General features: G+C 44.0%; 1 protein-coding gene across 1 annotated transcript in view; it reads right to left on the bottom strand.

The window, feature by feature from the left end:
* The window catches only part of SLC1A4 (solute carrier family 1 member 4), a 54,327-nt gene that overhangs the window by 27,423 nt on the left and 8,032 nt on the right, over nucleotides 1–18,872 (bottom strand). Inside the window, exons 2-5 of the mRNA XM_053284411.1 lie at nucleotides 9,123–9,165; nucleotides 6,031–6,090; nucleotides 5,311–5,373; nucleotides 4,789–4,836 (exon numbers count right to left, since the gene is read on the bottom strand). Coding sequence (XP_053140386.1) covers nucleotides 4,789–4,836; nucleotides 5,311–5,373; nucleotides 6,031–6,090; nucleotides 9,123–9,165 — 214 coding nt within the window. The remainder of the gene's footprint in view (nucleotides 1–4,788; nucleotides 4,837–5,310; nucleotides 5,374–6,030; nucleotides 6,091–9,122; nucleotides 9,166–18,872) is intronic.

Below are 18,872 nucleotides of genomic sequence, written 5' to 3'. Positions count from 1 at the left end.
CCCACCATTTTGGATTGCCAATGTTGGGTTCCCTCTGTCACCCAACATTTGCCACACAACTTCAAATCTCAGTTACAAATGTCAGGTGGCTGTTGGGCTACCTGACATCACCAAGTGAGCTGAAATAGTGGTGTGCACTGGGAGCAGGCACTCCCCAGGAGCTTCTCGTTCCCTCCAACTTATATCTTAACCGGCCCAACTACATGTTACTCTGCAGTGTATAACAAAGCAGCCTTATAGGATATGAGGTCTGTGTTTGCAATGTACACATGGGTCAGGAGTACTGATGGGGTAAAACAGGTGGGTGATGATTAGGCACTTCCTTCCCTCCTGTCCCTTCTCCATTGTGAATCACCTTACTGAGGGTGTTTGAAACAGAGACCCTGTTTGGGTAGGACACCAAACCAGAGGTAAAACTGCCAGAGGTTGGAGTGTATGATAATCCAAATGCACGCAGCCACAGTTTCATTGCTGCCGCCCACTCTACCCTCAGGTAAGAGCCACCATTGCAAGTGGGAATCTGTTTCAAAGCATTCTAAATGTATAGCCTGCCCGCCCCCCCTTTTAGGAGGTATCCAAGACTGGTGCAGTTGAATGTGTTCCTGCAAAGGAAAATTTACCATGAATTGGATAACCCTAATGCAATATTCCCTTCATTCTTTCCCCTTCCTAAATAACCCTTTGCCTCATTGTCAATGTAAAATTGAATGTGGGAAGATAAGTCCCCAACAGACAAGGATGGTATTGCCCAGGTACAGTGCAGTGTTCCCATGAACACCGCACTGTACATATTGCTGTACAGCAATATGAACACCGCACTGTATATATTGCTCATGTGTGAGTGCAATCGATTTTGAAAATGTTTGCTTAGTTGATTTTAGATCCTGTTCAGGAAGGCCCCATTCTGAATGCACATGTGCACACAGTGCCTTGATACTGGCGCTCAGAGCATAACTCATTCTGTGCACATATGGGGGGGAAAGTAGCCCCTCTCTAATTGTAGCCAATAATTGCTGCTTCACCGACATGCTAGCACCTTGCCCACATTCTGGCAATGCAAGCAGAATGGAGCTTCCTGAGGTACAGCCTGGGCGGACTAGGCAGAGGAGAGGGGTTACTCTGTCCACAAGCCAGAGGTTGCCAAACCACAGTTGATCAATCATCTGCGGCATGATTCTCAGCTTCACAGATTAACCACAGCTTCATCTACCCGAGATTTCATGCTACGGCCGAATGGGACCAGAGAAAGCTCTGTTGGGGCTGTGTGGCTGCAGTGTAATATCATTGTTTCTCCACTCCAAGAAAACTGTTTATATTAGAAAATGCACTGTTGGTGAGTTCTTAGGCTCTTGCTCCAGTCTAAACAGTATGAAAAATGGAAACTGTGCCCAGCATCTAAGTAGCTACTTTAGGCACACCCACAAGATTAGACATGTCCAGTAGAATGTGTGACATTTTTGATTTAAACAAATATTATGAACTGCTGTGGAAGGTCCCTGCAGTGTGAAAAGTAGTTTGCCTTGTGACATGTAGGGCTGCTGTTCAAAAGTCACCAAGGTGGTCTTATACACATGGAGCTAGTTGCATGCTCTTTGAATCCTATTTTCTGAGCCCAACCCCAACATGGAGATTTCAGTTTATCACACAATGGCTCACTGCCAGTAAGTCCCCAGGTGACGCCCTTCCCAGAACAAAGATGTTTATGGACATTCTGAAAATATCTCTAATCTTCAAAAGTATCCAAGCAGTGGGGTGTAGATTTGATTTTTCAAAGAACTCACACACTGCAGTTAATACACATATTACAAATCCTTTCCCGGTGCTAAAACATTACTCTGGTTAAATTAATGAAATATTGAGATTGCCTCTCTCACATGAAACAAAAACAAACCAAGTTGGGTGCCTCTTTTGTTTACCATGAGTGTGCCATGAGTGTACCCAAATCCATTTGTTTACATCCAAAGCCCGTAGCAACTGTATATTCTAATATATGCAGTTCATCAAAGTCCTATCCACACATTATGTTCAACACTTGTACAATCTTTGTACGGTGTACACAGATACAGTCCTGTATACAGACACAGTTATTCACACATTATGTGGAACACAGTTACAGCATACAGAATTGTATATATACAGTACATGTGGACCTCACTACACACTGTACCTCTATCCACGGTTCTGTGTATCTATAGTCCCAAAAGAGGCACCCAACCCCGGCATACATGGAACACAAAGGGTTACGTTCCACATATCCATGGTGTTGGGGTGGCTGGAAATGACCTCCAAGGTTATTTCCAGCTGCCATTGTGGGAGCAGGAGCCATTTTGTGGCTCATTTTTTATTTCCCATGATTTTTCATGGACAAATGACCTACTTGAGACTTGAGGGAGGCATTCCTGGAAGGCTGGAGATCTGCAGAGCATGCTAGGGAACTTTCTTCCTTGGTTTTCCCCTGTTTTCTCCCTTTTCCGCAGCCTCCAGGACTGGGAAAAGCCCCATCTCCATTGCTGCAATGCCCTGCTGTCCCAGTATCCATGGTTTTCCCACAGAATAGAACCCCAAGGATAACGGGGTTCACATGTACCTAATCTACTAAATTCTGAAAGTCAAAGGCAGGATAGATTTTTTTTCCAGGACCATAGCAACTGGCATGACTTAAGATATACTAATCCTCAGGAGTCAATTAATTTTGGCTATTCATGACCTGTCAGTCTGTGAAATTAAAGCTGTAATCCTGAAGACACTCAACAGGAGATAATCGCCACCACCAGTGTGATTTTACATCTGAATATACACACATAGGATTGGGCTACAGGTATTTCAAAACTTCATTAGACTGTCTTTAGTTTAGGGATGAGCAGAACATTTCGATGGCGAAATGTTTCAACTCGAAATGGGCCATTTCAAGTGTTTTGAGCTCAAAAGAGAACATCCTTTACAGGGGCGTAGCTAGGGGAGAGGGGGCCCATGTTCATCCCTCTCTCTGGCGGCCCCCCAGATTGAGGGAGATAATGAAGAAAATAGGGAGGGATGGAGTTGGAGGGCCCTCAGGAGCTGGGGACCCGTGTTCTTTGAACCCTTTCACTCAATTATAGCTACGCCCCTGATCCTTTAAATAAAAGGCCCATTTTGAGTTTGGAGCAGAACAACCCCATTTTAATTGAAATGATTCAAGCGCCATTTTGGAGGCCTGTTTTTCCCTTGCTGATTGGTTTCTTGCACTGGCTTCCAATTGGCTTGTGAACTCCTTGCTTCTTGGTTGGTTTCTTATCATACAAATCAAGTGTTGTCATGGGCAACTGTGGCCCCATTGGCAGGGGGAGGGAGGGGGCAGCCCAAAAAGAGGGAATTTTGAAATATATTCAAAGGGACTGGGAAGCAGAGAGAGAATTCTTATAGTGTGCCTCTCTTGAAGAAGAGATATATCAGGAGAGGAGGAAAGAAGGTTTGATTTTGTGGTTTTCTTTTCTCAGCATGGAGTATAATATTTATTATTTATTTAAGGACTTTAAAGGTAATAACCAGCACCTTGAATTGGATCTGGAAACAAATTGGCAGCCTGTGCAGAATAGATGTAATATGCTCTGAGTGAGCAATTCCAGAGAGAACCCTGGCAGCTACATTCTGCACCAACTGAAGTTTCTGAATATTCTTCAAGGGTAGCCACATGTAAAGTGCATCACAGTAACTGTGACTAAGGCATGGGTAGCTGTGGCCAGATCTGCCTTCTCAAGAATATGCTGTGCTATTGCTGCTGTAACTATCTGGTTTTGCTGGATCTCAGATTCACAAAGGTAGAACTTGGGTGCCTGCCCTCCTTGAGTTGTGGTTTGTTTTGTTTGTGAGATAGTGTTGTGGCAAGAATTGGACAATGGCAGTTCTCTTTATGTGTTTGTACTGTTTCTTGGTGATTGCTGGGATGAGCTCCATGTCTGGCCTTGGGACTAACTTGTGCTTCACTCACTCCTCTGGTCTGCTCTACAATCTGAATTTCAAGGTGTACTCAGTCAAAATGTGGCTGAAGATGTTGTTCTAATTGAGCTTATGGCTATGCTTGCTGCTATTGTGCGGCTGTGACAGCTGTTGCAATGCTGAAGTAAGGAATCATAATTGTGTGTGAGAGCATCTTGAGAGAGCAACTTGCGCCAATGATGTTCCTGCAGTACATATATGGTGGCTGGCAGTGGATTCTGGGCCAGGGATTCTTTTTTGGCCATTTTTGGACTATGTTTGAAATATGTTGGGAGGGATAGATTCCCATCAACTGTGTTGGGAGGGACAGATTCCCATTTACTGTGTGCTTCTGCAGTGTTTTTCAAGGCAGGGTTGCAAAATGCATTGCAAATTGCAATGCAAAACTTGTGTGCATGCATTCTGTGAGTGCAGCTTGTTCTGGCCATAGGAAACTTGAAACACACCATTGTTCCCCATGGGTAGCTCCTAGGGACACCAAAGGGTGGTACAGCATGATGGGTGCTAACTATGACCCAACCCACAAAAGAAAAGGGCAAGCATGCTATTTTAAACAAAAATTTAACCTTTTCCCCAAACCCCCATAAGGTTTTGATCAGACCAGTTCTTTCAACTGCATGTTTTGGCCATTTGTGTTTTGTTTTGAGCTTTAAACAGAGTGCAAAATCTGCTTCATGCACATCCCTACTTCAGTTTGCTCTTCCACTAAACTGATTTCGAAAATGGGGAAGAAAGAGAAAACAATCAGCTTTTGTTTGAAATAAGCAGGAGCTCCAGTTTGGGGAAGACTGATGGAAGACAACTTTTGCTTACCTTTTCAATTTTTGCATTTCCTACTGTTGTTTCATTGTCAGCAGCATTCTGTAAATGAACAATACTATTTTTATTAATATTTGAATGATATACTATTAGATAATATATATTTCTCCTGCATTTATTTCTTATTTGTACTTCTGAACATTTATTCTGATCAGTTATTTGTGCTTCTGAGCATTCCCTGAGCATGCTTTACTAAACATTATGCATATTGTGAAGCTATAACAAAGGTTTGACTCTAAAAGGAGGAGCCCCTGGTGGCGCAGTGGTAAAACTGCCGCCCTGTAACCAGAAGGTTACAAGTTTGATCCTGACCAGGGGCTCAAGGTTGACTCAGCCTTCCATCCTTCCGAGGTCGGTAAAATGAGTACCCAGAATGTTGGGGGCAATATGCTAAATCATTGTAAACCGCTTAGAGAGCTCCGGCTATAGAGCGGTATATAAATGTAAGTGCTATTGCTATTGCTATTGCTAAAGCAAACATTTGCACTCAGAGAAAAAGACAAAACTGTTGTGTACCTTTTCAAACGTAATGTTTCCAATAGTTGCATTTCCTATTATTGTTCCATTGTCCTTGGCATACTGTAAATGGAAAAGAATATTTTAATTAATATCTGATATACCATTGGATAGGTATTTATCTGAGTCTGGGCCCCATGCCACTGGTGCAGCAGAACGAGGCCAGAACCAAGGGGAAATGATGGGAAATGCCCAACAGCAAGGCCTTATCAGCCACAGATGTGCAAGAGGACAGAGAAGAGGGGACAGGATCTTTGCCACCAGCTGCCAGCTATGTGCCCTTCCAGCCAAGGGTCAGGAGTGTGGGGAAGATTACTGGAGACCTGGCCTGTAGAGGCCCCCACAAGAGCCAACCACAATCAACCACAATCCAGCAACCTGCAAGATTGTACAAGGTGCAAATGATTATTTAGGAAAGGAGCAGGGAGGAGATGAGCTGATTGGGGACCTGGATGGGTTGACTACCTTGGCTCCCAGTGTGGTGAAACGTTCATGTGATGCACACATAGAGGAGGAGGATAAAAGTGATTAAAGCCCCCTTCCCTCTATACTGAGACATTTGGGGCGAGAGACAAAAACAAGGACAATTTTCGTTTGCATTTATATCAGATGTGTTTTTCTGGGAATATAAATCAAAATTATGCAAATTATGAAGACATTTTTAAAAAGATTTTCTCCAAAGCAAACATTTGATTACAAACAATAAGACAAAACCCTTACCTTTTCAAATATAGCACTTCCAGTTGCATTTCTTACTATTATTGTATAGCTTGTGGCATACTGTAAATGGAAAGCAAGATTTTTATTAATCTGAGAGGTACACTAGTTCATGATTATATTGCTTGTAAATTTACATCTAGGATTTCCTATATTTAATACTGGAAACTGCCACACACATTGATGGGGCTATGCAGATAAAGTCAGATAGATTTTGCTCAAGAAGCAATGCTTTCTACAAGTTAAGGCCCTTATTCTGCAAAATACATAGTTTATTACTAGCATCAACCTATGGGGGTTCTGTGCGCAAATTTAATCCCACTTAAGTACTGCCCGACAGACCATCTATATGAGGCATTTTGGCAGGGAGACAGGGGCGTATCTAGGGTAGGGCAGGCAGGGCACGTGCCCTGGGCGCCACTTGAAGGGGGCACAATTTTTTAAAATTATTATTATTTTTTTAAAAAAAATGTCCACCGAAAACAAAATGGCCACCGTGCATGCTCAAATGGCCTCTGTGAGACCCTAGGCCATGCCAGGCCTTGCAGAGGCCATTTGAGCATGCATGGTGGCCATTTTGTTTTCAGCGGCCATTTTTAAAAAAAGTTTAAAAAATGGCCACTGCACATGCTCAAATGGTCCCTGTGAGGCCCTAGAGGCCAGCAGGGGGAGGGGGAACCTTTGCAGACCCCCCATGGCCTTTAGGAAGCCCCCCCGAAAGGTCTACAGGTTAAAAAGATTTTTTAAAAAATTTAATATAATATGTCACTGTACACATATTCAGATTGCCACTATGTACAGAGAATCAGGACTTGTGAATACTGAGCTGAAGCTTATGAGCTAGGATTGTATTCATTTGCTTTTACTTTGCTTCTTGTGATAAGTGAGTTAAATGTGATGTCTTAATAATATGGCTATTAATGGTGAGTTTGTCTTTGAATCAGTGTGAAATCCTTAGTATTAAGGCCCACTGGGAGTTTCTTGCTCTCTTTCTCTCATTTTAACTGTCTTTCTGAAATACTAGAGTATATTCTAAGCAGTGACACAGTTTATTCTGTATATATTTAATTATTTTCAGAGTATCTGGGAAAAGTCAAATTCTCCATTTATTTTTAAAACTTATGTGATAGTGATGCTACAATGCATAGTAGAAAATTAGACAGGCACTTCTGTTTAGTTTTCCAAGTACACCTCCACATAGTATTTGGGTATTTCATGAGCTCCAGCATCCTGGAATTTGTAGTTTTCCAGCTTTTTTGGTCTGGCTACGTCCACTGCTAAATAGTTTTTGAAATATTAATAGATTGATGAGCTTGACTTGTATTTTTCAGCTGACAGTATGGTAAAGTTATCTGAAAGATGAGTGTCAGATGTTTGGACAGGGGGCGCAATTTCAGTGCTTGTCCTAGGCGCTATTTTCCCTAGATACGCCTCTGCAGGGAGAGGAAGAATCACAGGTACGACTGTAATTCAGTACATCCAGCCACAATGGAGTGGCATGAGCTGGGCCCATACTGGCCTGTCTTGTGCCCATCTGCACTGCACGTTGGAAGAACGGATGGGCCAGTAAAATTTTACCCTGTCCAAGTGGTGCAATATTGGCACAAGGTTCTCCCACACCACTTCTGCAAGTTCTTCTTAAAGCCTCATTGTGGCATGAAGGTGGGTTGCAGCCGCAGTTATGCACATGAAACATGTTTAAGATTACAACCTTACAAGAAATAGCTCCCATTAAACTCAACAGAACTTGCTTCCAAGTACATACATTTAAGATCAAGCAGCTTCAGCCCCATTTAAGTCAGCCAGCTGTTGCAAAGGATTGCACCATATAAGGCTTTATTTTAGATTATTTGCTTTTTATACTCTGACATCATTTTCTTGCATTTTTGTTAGTGTATCTATGATAAATACCCAGGACTTGGGCCCTGGGTATTTAAGAGAACGTCTTCTTCAGCATGAACCGCACCACCCACTGAGATCATCAGGAGAGGTTCTTCTGCAGTTGCCACCAGCTTGTCTGGTGGCTACTCAGGGATGGGCCTTCCCCATTGCTGCCCCGAGGCTTTGGAACACACTTCCTGCTGAAATAAGAGCCTCCCCATCTCTTACAACTTTTTAAAAGGCAGTCAAGAAGCATTTGTTCACCCAGGCTTTTAATTAAATATTGAGTAATTGTGTTTTAATAGTTTTAACTTTTTAACTTTTAATTGTTGAAATGTGTCAATCTTTTTATTGGTTGTTTTTATTGTTTTGTAAACTGCCCAGAGAACTTGTGTTTTGGGCGGTATAAAAATGTGTTAAACAAACAAACCAAGCAGGACAGCATGAGCTACATCATACGAATTTGAAGAGGCTCCTGAATTTTCTCAGCAGGAAATTTAGAAAATCCAAAAAACTCGGAAGCAGACATGCCTTTTTAAAAAGCAAGGGCTTAACAACTCTGTATCTAGATTGTGGCCCAGTAATCTTTTTTGCCAGTCAAAGGAATGTGGAGGAGTGAGCTATAAGAATATAGATTATTGATTGGATGCTTGGAGCAGCTAATGACAGACAGAAAATACAGCATAATAAAATCTGTACCATTAACTTAGGGAGTAGGGGGAAAGATGCAACTGTAGAAGCTGTTGGGAGAAATAATAGGGTTCCCTTGCCCCTGTCTCGTGTAATAGATGACACCTGTGACATTGGGATTCAGAATTAATCAACCAGATTGTGAAGCCAAGGAGTTGAGCATGGATGTAGGATTCGAGACAAACTCTGGAAAGTATATGCATTAATAGTACAAGTGTTCTTAAACTAGCAGTTTAAGTCATTCAGGGATTATGTATTACTTATTATTCAAGTCTTAGGACTCTTAATTTGCAATATATTTATTGTGGTTTATTGCTAACTATTTTTATAGTCAAGTTCTAAATTTTTCAGCATGCCAAAGGAAAAATGGCATGCTATAAAATGCCATTTTCATTCATCTTTTTATAGGAAATTCATTCATCTCTTTATAGGAAATCAGATTCCCCTCCCCCCATCAAATGCTCCAGAAATTTCAGTTCCAAAAATTTTAATTAATTAAAGGAAAGAAAGTGTTTGTACATTACCGATCGAAAGGCTGCGGCAACAAGGTTTGATGGAAACAAGTTTCTGAAAAGAAAGAAAAAAGCCAGGCAAAAAAAGAGATTAGGGTTTAACAGCAGCTTATAAACTTAATTATTTGTTTGTACATTAAAACAATATTATGCCTATAGTCGGATTAGAGCATTAATTCAGCATTAAAAAGAAACAATGCCATATAATCACCTTTTGCATTAATGTTGTATGCTGCAGCAGACATACCTGCCATTCAAAACATGCCATTGCAGAACATATAAACAAATTTGAATAACTGAATCAATCGTAGTTCAATAGTTGATTGAATAATTATTCTCTCTAACGGTTATGTGATATTTCCCACAAAATGTCAAATAAAGTTTTACAGAGAGAGCTTGATACCCAAAGTGTGTGATGTCTTCAGATAAAGTTCTATAAGCCCAATTTCCTTTCCAAAATATGACTCTCGATAGATTCACTGCCATTGCATCTTGTAACAGAATAGGCAATCCTAAGTATAATTGCTGCATCCCTCTTTTGACCTTGTTCAGACCTCTGGACTCTATGCTGAACTACAGCTGTAGAAATCTACAGGTCCTGGATACCAAGGAAGATGACCAATGACTGCAAAATGTGAGTAAAAGGCAAGAGAATTTCATGTGAAAATGTAAAAAATGTACGTGTAAAAGAAACCATAGTTAGAGTGGTCTGCCAAATTAATTTGTTTTCCCTATTGCATTTTACGAACTGCTGAAGTTCAAGATCAGTGTAAAGCATACAGATATGAACTCACAAGAGGATGGATGGGCCAGTTCTAGTTTGTAGGGCAACATTACAATTGTTGCAGAAAATTCTGGCATTGCAACATCATGTCTCAAAGCAAATATGTGGACATCATAAATGGGGCTGGGGCTGGGGCTCAGTGCAGAGCATCCACTTTGCATGCAGAAGGTCCCAGGTACAACCCCTGGCATCTCCAGGTAGGGCTGGGAGAGACTCCTGCCTGAAACCTTGGAGAGCTGCTGCCAGTTAGAACAGAGCTAGATGGACCAATGGTCTGACTCAGTATAAGGCAGCTTCCTGCATTCCATGTGTGTGTGCACTTCTGGGAACCCTAGGTTAATCAGATTTTCCAAGCACATGTAAGACACTTACATATTATGCATGGTTATTAGTTTTTCTCTGTCACACAGGACATAACATCTCTTCTAAGAACATGCCAAAACCAAAGAAAGTATGCTCCCCTGCGGGCCTTCAGAACTCAGATGTCCTTCTGTATGGACGTTATGCAGATTTAAAACAGATTAAAAACTCATATGACTAATCAATTAAGATTTCTTTACTATGAAGCAGTCCCAATGATCAGGTGATGGACTATATGGGGTAACAATGTTTTATTGTCGTATTGTCTAATTGTTAACTGCTTTGCCCATTCTGTGTTAGGCATGTGAAAGCAGGATAGAAATATTTTTATTATTCATAAAAATAATTTAACACATTATGCAATTGGAAAGGCTCTTGTATGAAGGTGAAAAGAAGTGGTCATATAGGCTGTGGATTTATTATGGTTCTTAGAAGTAGTAATAGTAGTCAAAATTTTAGTAGTGATCTAATTACATTTTTCATTATCTATAACTAATAATATAAATGATGGAATAAAGCTAAAATTAAAATAATCAAAATGAAAATGCAGGCCAGGGGGTGGTTCATATATCTAGCCAACAGTATATGTTTGGGTCTGTTGCAGACCAGCAATACTTCTGATTTCTTGGCTCATCATGAACATATGTTTATTTATGTTCTAATTATGGAATTTTTACCCTACCTCTCAAGCCAAGCTTTTCATGGTAACTAACAATGTTAAAATAAACAATGATGATAAACACTCATTACTTCTGAAAGTTCTTATCCTTCATGCAAAGGCTGACCCAAGCCTTCCCTCCAGTGCCTGAGGTGGTGTGGTGAGATCATATACAGTATCTCCCCTGGAAGTTTTCTACACCCGGCTTTTAGCCCACATCTCTTCCAGAATTGAGCGGTTCACATATTGGGCAGATTTACCTCAAAGTCCCTGTGAGCTATCAGGGAGCACTTCACACACGATTCGGGTTTTTCACTGCTCATTAGAGTGCAAACCAATTTATATCCGGGGTAAAAAACCCACCACTTTTTGCCTCATTTTTTTAAAAAATAGTGTTGAGTTCTCAATAAAGCCTTTCAGAAAACCCGCGATAAAGCCTGCTGCTGTGTGGAGAACTCCATGGTGCAGTACCTTGTCACACCAGACGCCATCTGGTGGAACATAAAGGCATATTCTTTGGTGGGACACCAGCACCACCGCTGCTGCTGCTGCTCCTCCTCCGCCTGGAAGATTTTCCACACAGAGCTTTTAAAGATGCGACAACTCACATCTCCTCCAGAATGGAGGGGTGTGTGTTCACATATCCACCAGATTTACTCCGAAGTCCCTGAGAGTTAGCGGGGAGCAGTTCACACACAATTCAGGTTTTTCACTGTGTGTTAGAGTGCAGCCCAATTTATATCCGGGGTAAAAAAAATCCACTATTTCTGTCAGTTTTTTGGGATAACTTTGAGTTCACAGTATAGCCTCCCAATAAACTCGCAGTAAAGCCTGCTGTGTGCAAAAGTCCCAGCCACCATCTGGATTTTAAAATGGAATTGGAGAATGAAAGGAAAGAGGAAATGTACATATGAACATAGGAAGCTGCCATATACTGAGTCAGACCACTGGTTCATCTAGTTCAGTACTGTCTACACAGACTGGCAGCGGCTTCTCCAGAGTTGCAGGCAGGAATCTCTCTCGGCCCTATCTTGGAGAAGCCAGGGAGGGATCTTGAAACCTAGATGCTCTTCCCAGAGCGGCTTCATCCCCTGAGGGGAATATCTTGCAGTGCTCACGCATCAAGTGTCCCATTCATATGCAACCAGGGCAGACCCTGCTTAGCTAAGGGGACGCGTCATGCTTGCTACCACAAGACCAGCTCTCCAGCATGTAGAGGAGAGATAAATAATGGGCTAGAGTGTCTCCCAGGAGGCACACCAGGAGACTGCTCTCCTCTCCTTCATGCTTTCTCTTACACTCCATTAACCTCTTTTAAAACTTCTTCCTGGTATGTATTTATGTACGTATGTAATATAGCATAGATCTATATCACCTGATATAGACATTTCTAGGTGGTGTACAAAGTTAAAATATTACAAATGTAAAGACAATATAAAACAGTTAAAATTCACAGAACAGATAAAAACAGTATCAGTAAAAAGAAACATTTAAATTTAAATTTCAGTTGAAAGCCTGGGAAAGCAGGAACATCTTGAGGGTCTTCCTAAAAAGCAAGCAGACAAGGAAATGCCCTTATTTCAACAGGGAGTGTATTACAAAGCCCCTGGACAGCTACAAAGAAGGCCCAGTCCCACCAAATGAGCTGGTGGCAACCGTACCCGGACCTCTCCAGATGGTCTTAATAGGCAACAGGGTTCATGACAGAGAAGGCACTCTCTTATGTACCTTGGACACAAGCCAGTGAGGACTTTATAGGTAATAACCAGTACTTTGTATTTTGTTTGGAAACCTACTGGCAAAATCAATGTTATATCGTCCCTTCAGGTTGACCCACAGACCAATTTGGCTGCCACATTCTGTACCAATATTAGTTTCCAGACTATGTACAAAGGCAGCCCCATGTAGAGTGTATTACAGTAGTCAAGCCTGGAGGTTACCAATGTATGTACCACTGCTTTAAGGTCATTTACCTCCAGAAATGGACATATCTGGCATACCAACTGAAGCTGATAAAAAGCACTCCTGGCCACTGCCTCAACCTGAGAAACCTGGGAAGTTTTGGATCCAGGAGCACTCCCACACTACATACCCGATCTTTCAGTGGGATTGTAACCCCATCCAGAACAGGCAAATCTAAACTATCTCTCAGGTCCTGACCCCCTACAATCAATGCCTCCATCTTATTTAGATTAAACCTCAGTTTATTATCCCTCATCCAACCCATTATTGCCTTCAGGCAGGCATTTAGTGGGGCTGTGCCATTTCCTGGTAAAGTTGGGATGGAGAAATAGATCTGGGTGTCATCAGCATATCAATAACACTCTACACCAAAGCTCCTGATGATCTCTCCCAGCGGTTTCATATAGATGTTCAAAAGCATTGAAGACAGTATGGAGCCTTGTAGAACTCCACACTTTATTTTTATTTATTTATTTATTTATTAAAACATTTTTATACCGCCCAAAACACACGTCTCTGGGCGGTTTACAACAGAATAAAAACAAAGTAAAACATTCGTTAAGACAAAAATGGGGGTGGGGGGAACACACACATTACAACAATTTAAAATTTTAAAATAATATTTTAAAACAGCATTAAAAACATTAAAACAACATTAATTAAAAGCCTGATTGAAGAGTTGTGTTTTTAAAGACTTTTAAAAAGCTGTCAGAGATGAGGAGGTTCTTATTTCAGCCGGGAGCGCATTCCAAAGCCTCGGGGCAGCAGCAGAGAAGGCCCGTCCCTGAGTGGCCACCAGATGAGCCGGTGGCAGCTGCAGATGGACCTCTCCAGCAGATCTCAGTGGGTGCTGAGGTGCATGCCGAAGAAGGCGTTCCCTTAAATACCCAGGGCACAAACTATTTAGGGCTTTATAGGTTACTAGTATTTTTAAGCCCGTTATAATAACGGGCGCTAGCTTTCTTTTCCCCCTTTGAGCTTTCTTCATATATATATATAGTGTGTGTGTGTGTGTGTGTGTGTGTGTGTGTGTCCCTGTCTCTCTTTGTTTCTTTCCTTCCCTTCCTTTTCTTTCCCTTCTCTCTCTTTTTTTTAAATATGTTTTATTCTCTACGTTATCTTTTTCTCTCTTCTCTCTATAATGGGCGTGTTCTTTGGAGTTGTGTGTGTGTGTGTGTGTGTGTGTTTTCGTTTTTCTCTTTTTCTTTCTCCCTTTTTTCTTCATTTTTACCTCTCTTTTTTCCCCTTCCTCTCTCTTTGTTTATTTTGTTCTTTTCTTTCCTATCTCTCTCTTCTCTCTTTTTTCTTCTTTATTACTTTTCTTTTCTCTATTGTTCTGTCTCCCTCCCTCATTCCTTGTTTTGTCTTTTGCTGTCTGTTTTTCTTTTTGTCTGTCTGTCTGTCTCTCTCTGTCTCTTTTTCTCTCTGTCTTTGTTTTCCTCCACCCTGTTCTAATTTTCCATTCCCTCTGTGGTTTTTTTGCAGGGGATAAAAAGGTCCTACCCGGCCCTCAATAAGGGCCACCAGTAAAACCCACACTGCATCTAGGGACAGGAGGGAGGGGGTTGGTGCTCTTAATGGACTGAGGAAGGAAAGCCGGAGTGCGCAGCTGTAGTCAGCCAAAGACCCACCCCCTGCCTACCTCAGCCAATCTGCTGCAAGAAATGGCCTTGTGCCTTGTTTGAATGAGGCAGCGGTAAAGCCATGCCCCAAATAAACAGAGAGTGGGCGACTGCATTCTTTTCACAGATCTTTTGCATCACATGTAGTTTGGCACTCATTCTCACCTTTTTTGAAGATACCAAACAGTAAATCCAGTTGCACCCAAGAGATAAATCAAATATGTTCCAATCTTATTGAAGGCTGATTCTCCCTCCCCAAATTCAATAAATCTCTGGTTTATTCACACTTCTTTCCCTATCTGTCAAAACCACTTCGAAAGGTACTTACTTCCACAGGGACCTAACCACTAATTGCTTATGGAACTCTTGATTTTATCTGCTATGAGTGGAATTCTATAAAAAGAGCCCTGACCTTTTCTGTGCTCAGCCTTCTGCACTATCCTGAACTGAGGAAGTCCACAATCTCACAGTGCTGATTATTCTGTACTTAGCTAATGAAGAATGTGACATATAAAGAATCAGCAAGGAAAATGCCATCCTGTGTAAAGTGGAAATGGTGGGGCTATCATTCTCCCAAAGGTTTTGGCTTTGGAGCTTAAAATGCAGGTTAGAGTTTCTTCTTCTTCTTCTGTGGGTACAGCTGGATTGCTTTGTCCTGAGAGCATGCTCTTTACCCACAAATATATCCTCAGCAAATGGAAAACAGATTGATAGTTTGTCTGTTAAAGTCTCTACAATCCTCCTTGTGGAACTGCAGAAATCTGACAGCCTCTCTTTTCTTTCTTTTGGTAAGATTTTCAAAGACCCAAATCTCCTGTGAGATTCCCACTGTATATCTGATTATGTTACGGTAGACTGTCACGGGCTGGGGCTCTGCAGCGTCCCCAAGAACAACCCGAGGAGCGTAGAACGGCTGTAAGTGCCGCCGCGGGGTGGAGGGGAGGGATGCGCTGCGGCAGGTCCCAAGTGCTCAGCTGCCCTTGCGCGCCTCGAGAGGCTATTGGGGAGGGGGGACGTTTGTTCTCGGGGCGAGGGGGCACCAAGTTCCTATGTGGCGTCTCTCACCTTTCGGGTCGCCCCCTCAGGAGCTCCGCCAGTGCTGCCCTCCACACCTCCTCGCGCCCTGACAATGGAGCTCAGCTGCATCTGGTGCCGCCGCCGCCTCTGCCTTCCAGCGGCTGCTGCAGCCGCATCTTTAACTGCCGGCCGCGGGTGGATTGGTCCCGCCGCCGCCTCTGTCTCCAAGCGGCTGCCGCAGCCACTGGAAGGGTAAGGAGGACTCTGGGTAAGGAGGACTCGGGCATCTGGGAGGGTGGGCGGGAGGTCGGCGGCGGCGGCAGCTGCGGCGGCAATTTAATGGGCCAATTTAGCCCTTAAACATGTGGGGTGGGAACGGGAATGAAGGAATCGGGCAGCTAGGAGGGCGGGAGGACAGTCGGCGGCAGAGGGCACGGCGGGAATTACATGGGCTTACTTCTGCCCTCCCCGTTGCCGTTGGCAGGCCAACTGCTGCCATCTTTGCTCTTCTGCCGCCCGCGGGTGGCCTGGAGCCGCCGCCGCCGCCTCTGGCTCCCTGCGGCTGCCGCAGCAGCTTCTTCCCTCCCCGTGGTGGTGCCTTTGGCCTCCCTGCGGGTTCCCTGTGGCTGGCGCAGCTTCTTCCATCCCTGTGGCAGCAAAACAACAAACATGGCCGCCGTGGTGGTGCCTGTCTCTGGTTCTGCTTCGGCCGTTCTGCACATGCGCTCCGTGCATGCTCAGAATGGCCGAGGGAGGCACGGACACACGCTTGGTTGTCCACGGACGGACACCAAGCCTTTTATTAGAGAGGATAACCAGCACCTTGTATTTTGCCTGGAAACATATCGGCAGCCAGTGTAGCTCCTTCAATACAGGAGATGACTCAGAGACCAGTCTGGCTGCCGCATTCTGGACCAGCTGTAGTTTCCGGACTACGTACAAGGGCAGGCCCACATAGAGCGCATTACAGTAATCCAGTCTGGAGGTTACCAGCAGATGTACCACTGTTTTGAGGTCATTCACCTCAAGAAACAGACGTAGCTGGCGTATCAGCCAAAGCTGATAGAAGGCACCTCCGGCCAACGCCTCAACCTGGGACACCAGGGAGAGGCTTGGATCCAGAAGCACCCCTAGACTGCGTACCTGTTCCTTCTGGGGAAGTGTGACCCCATACAGAACAGGCAGATCAAAATCATCTCTAGAGTTCCAACCCCGCACAATGAGTACCCCCATCTTAGCCGGATTAAGTCTCAGTTTGTTATCCTTCATCCAGCCCATCACCAACTCCAGGCAGGCATTTAGGGAGGTTATGCCCTCTCCCGATGATGCTGATGTGGAGAAATAGATTTGGGTGTCATCAGCATACTGATAGCACCCTGCACCAAATCTCCTGATGATCTCTCCCAGTGGTTTCATGTAGATATTAAACAACATTGGAGACAATATGGAGCCCTGGGGAACACCATACAAAAGTTCAGATTTTGAAGAACAGCAGTCTCCAAGGGACACCATCTGGAACCTGCCCAAGAGGTAGGAGCGGAACCACTGCAAAGCAGTGCCTCCAACTCCCAACCCCCTCAGACACTCCAGAAGGATACTATGGTCAATCGTATCAAAAGCCGCCAAGAGGTCCAGAAGGACCAACAGAGTCACACTTCCTCTGTCAATTGCCAATTGGAGATCCTCCATCAGGCTGACCAAGGCAGTCTCCACCCCATAGCCAGCCAGGAAGCCAGTTTGAAATGGGTCAAGATAATCTGTTTCATCCAAGACTGTCTGGAGCTGGGAGGCCACCACCCTCTCAATTACCTTGCCCAGCCACGGAAGGTTGGAGACAGGCCTGTAGTTGTTCAAGTCTGAGGGATCCAGGGTAGGTTTCTTCAGAAGTGGTCTAATAATTGCCTTCTTAAGACAAGGAGGCATCCTACCTTCCCTCAGAGACGCATTTATAATCTCTACCAGGCCTTCTACAACAACTCCCCTGCCAGATAATATAAGCCATGTCGGACAAGGATCAAGAGAACAGGTGGTAGACCGCACCATTCCAATCAGGTTGTCCACATCCTCAGGAGTCACAAACTGGAACTGATCCAACCTAATCACACAAGAGGAGTCGCTGGACACCTCCACATCAGACACTGAGGTGATTGTGGAGACGGAGTCTAAGTCGGCCCGAATAAGAGAGATTTTCCCCACAAAGAATTCATTAAACACATCACAGCAGGTAATCCATGGTTCCAGATTCTGATTTAATGGAGGAGGGGCACTCACTAGCCCTCTCACAACCCTGAACAACTCTGCCGGATATGAACTTGCAGATGCAATACGGGCAGAAAAGAATCGCGTCTTTGCCACACGTATGGCCTGAGCATAGGTCTTCAGATGAGCTCTATGTTGCAATCTGTTGGATTCAAGCCGAGTCTTTCTCCACTTTCGCTACAGTTGTCTACCTTGCCGCTTCAGCCCCCGTAGTTCTTCCGTATATCAAGGGGCCAATTTTGAAGCAGGTTGGAGAGGACGCTTAGGAGCAATCATGTCTACTGCCCCAGTGAGTTTGCTGTTCCAATTCTCCACCAGGGCATCAACAGGATCACCAGCAGAGCCAACACTAAATCCTTCCAAGGCTTCTTGAAAACATATTGGATCCAATAACCTACTCGGGCGGATCATCCTAATAGGACCCTCGTCCCTGTGAAGTTGGGAAATGATTGTGAGTCTGACCTTAACCAGATGGTGGTCCGTCCATGACAATGGGGAAATCACAGGATATCCCACCCACGGAACACCACCCTGATCATAGTGAAAGACCAAATCAAGCATGTGACCAGCAATGTGCATCAGCCCCGAGACCACTTGGGATAGGCCCATAGTCGTCATGGCTGCTATGAACTCCTGAGCTGCCCTGGACAAATTGATACCCCAAAGTGAACGAAGTCCCCCAGCACCACAAGCCTGGGGGACTCCAACACCAAGTCCGAGACCAAGTCCGTCAGCTCAGTTAGGGACTCTGTTGAGCAGCGGGGTGATCGGTACACCAACAGAAGTCCCACTCTATACCTGGTCCCCAGACTTAAGTACACACATTCGATATGGTCCGACACTAACAGGGATCCTGGTAAGGGAAAGGTTATTCTTATAGACCACAGCCACTCCACCTCCCCGTCCATGGACCCTCACACACTCCTCAACAGAGTAGCCTGGAGGAAGAAGCTGGGACCACACTGGGCCCCCAGCCTCCCCCAGCCAGGTCTCTGTAATACATACCAGGTTGGCACCTTCATCCAGAATCAAATCATGCATGGTTTCTGATTTGTTCTGGACCAACCTGGCATTACAGAGGAGCAAGGTGAGGTTCCAAG

The sequence above is a fragment of the Hemicordylus capensis genome, chromosome 1, assembly GCF_027244095.1.
Source record: "Hemicordylus capensis ecotype Gifberg chromosome 1, rHemCap1.1.pri, whole genome shotgun sequence".
In the NCBI taxonomy this organism is placed as follows: Eukaryota; Metazoa; Chordata; class Lepidosauria; order Squamata; family Cordylidae; genus Hemicordylus; species Hemicordylus capensis.
Note: the sequence above shows the minus strand (reverse complement) of the source record. Positions and strands in the feature narration are given on the sequence as shown.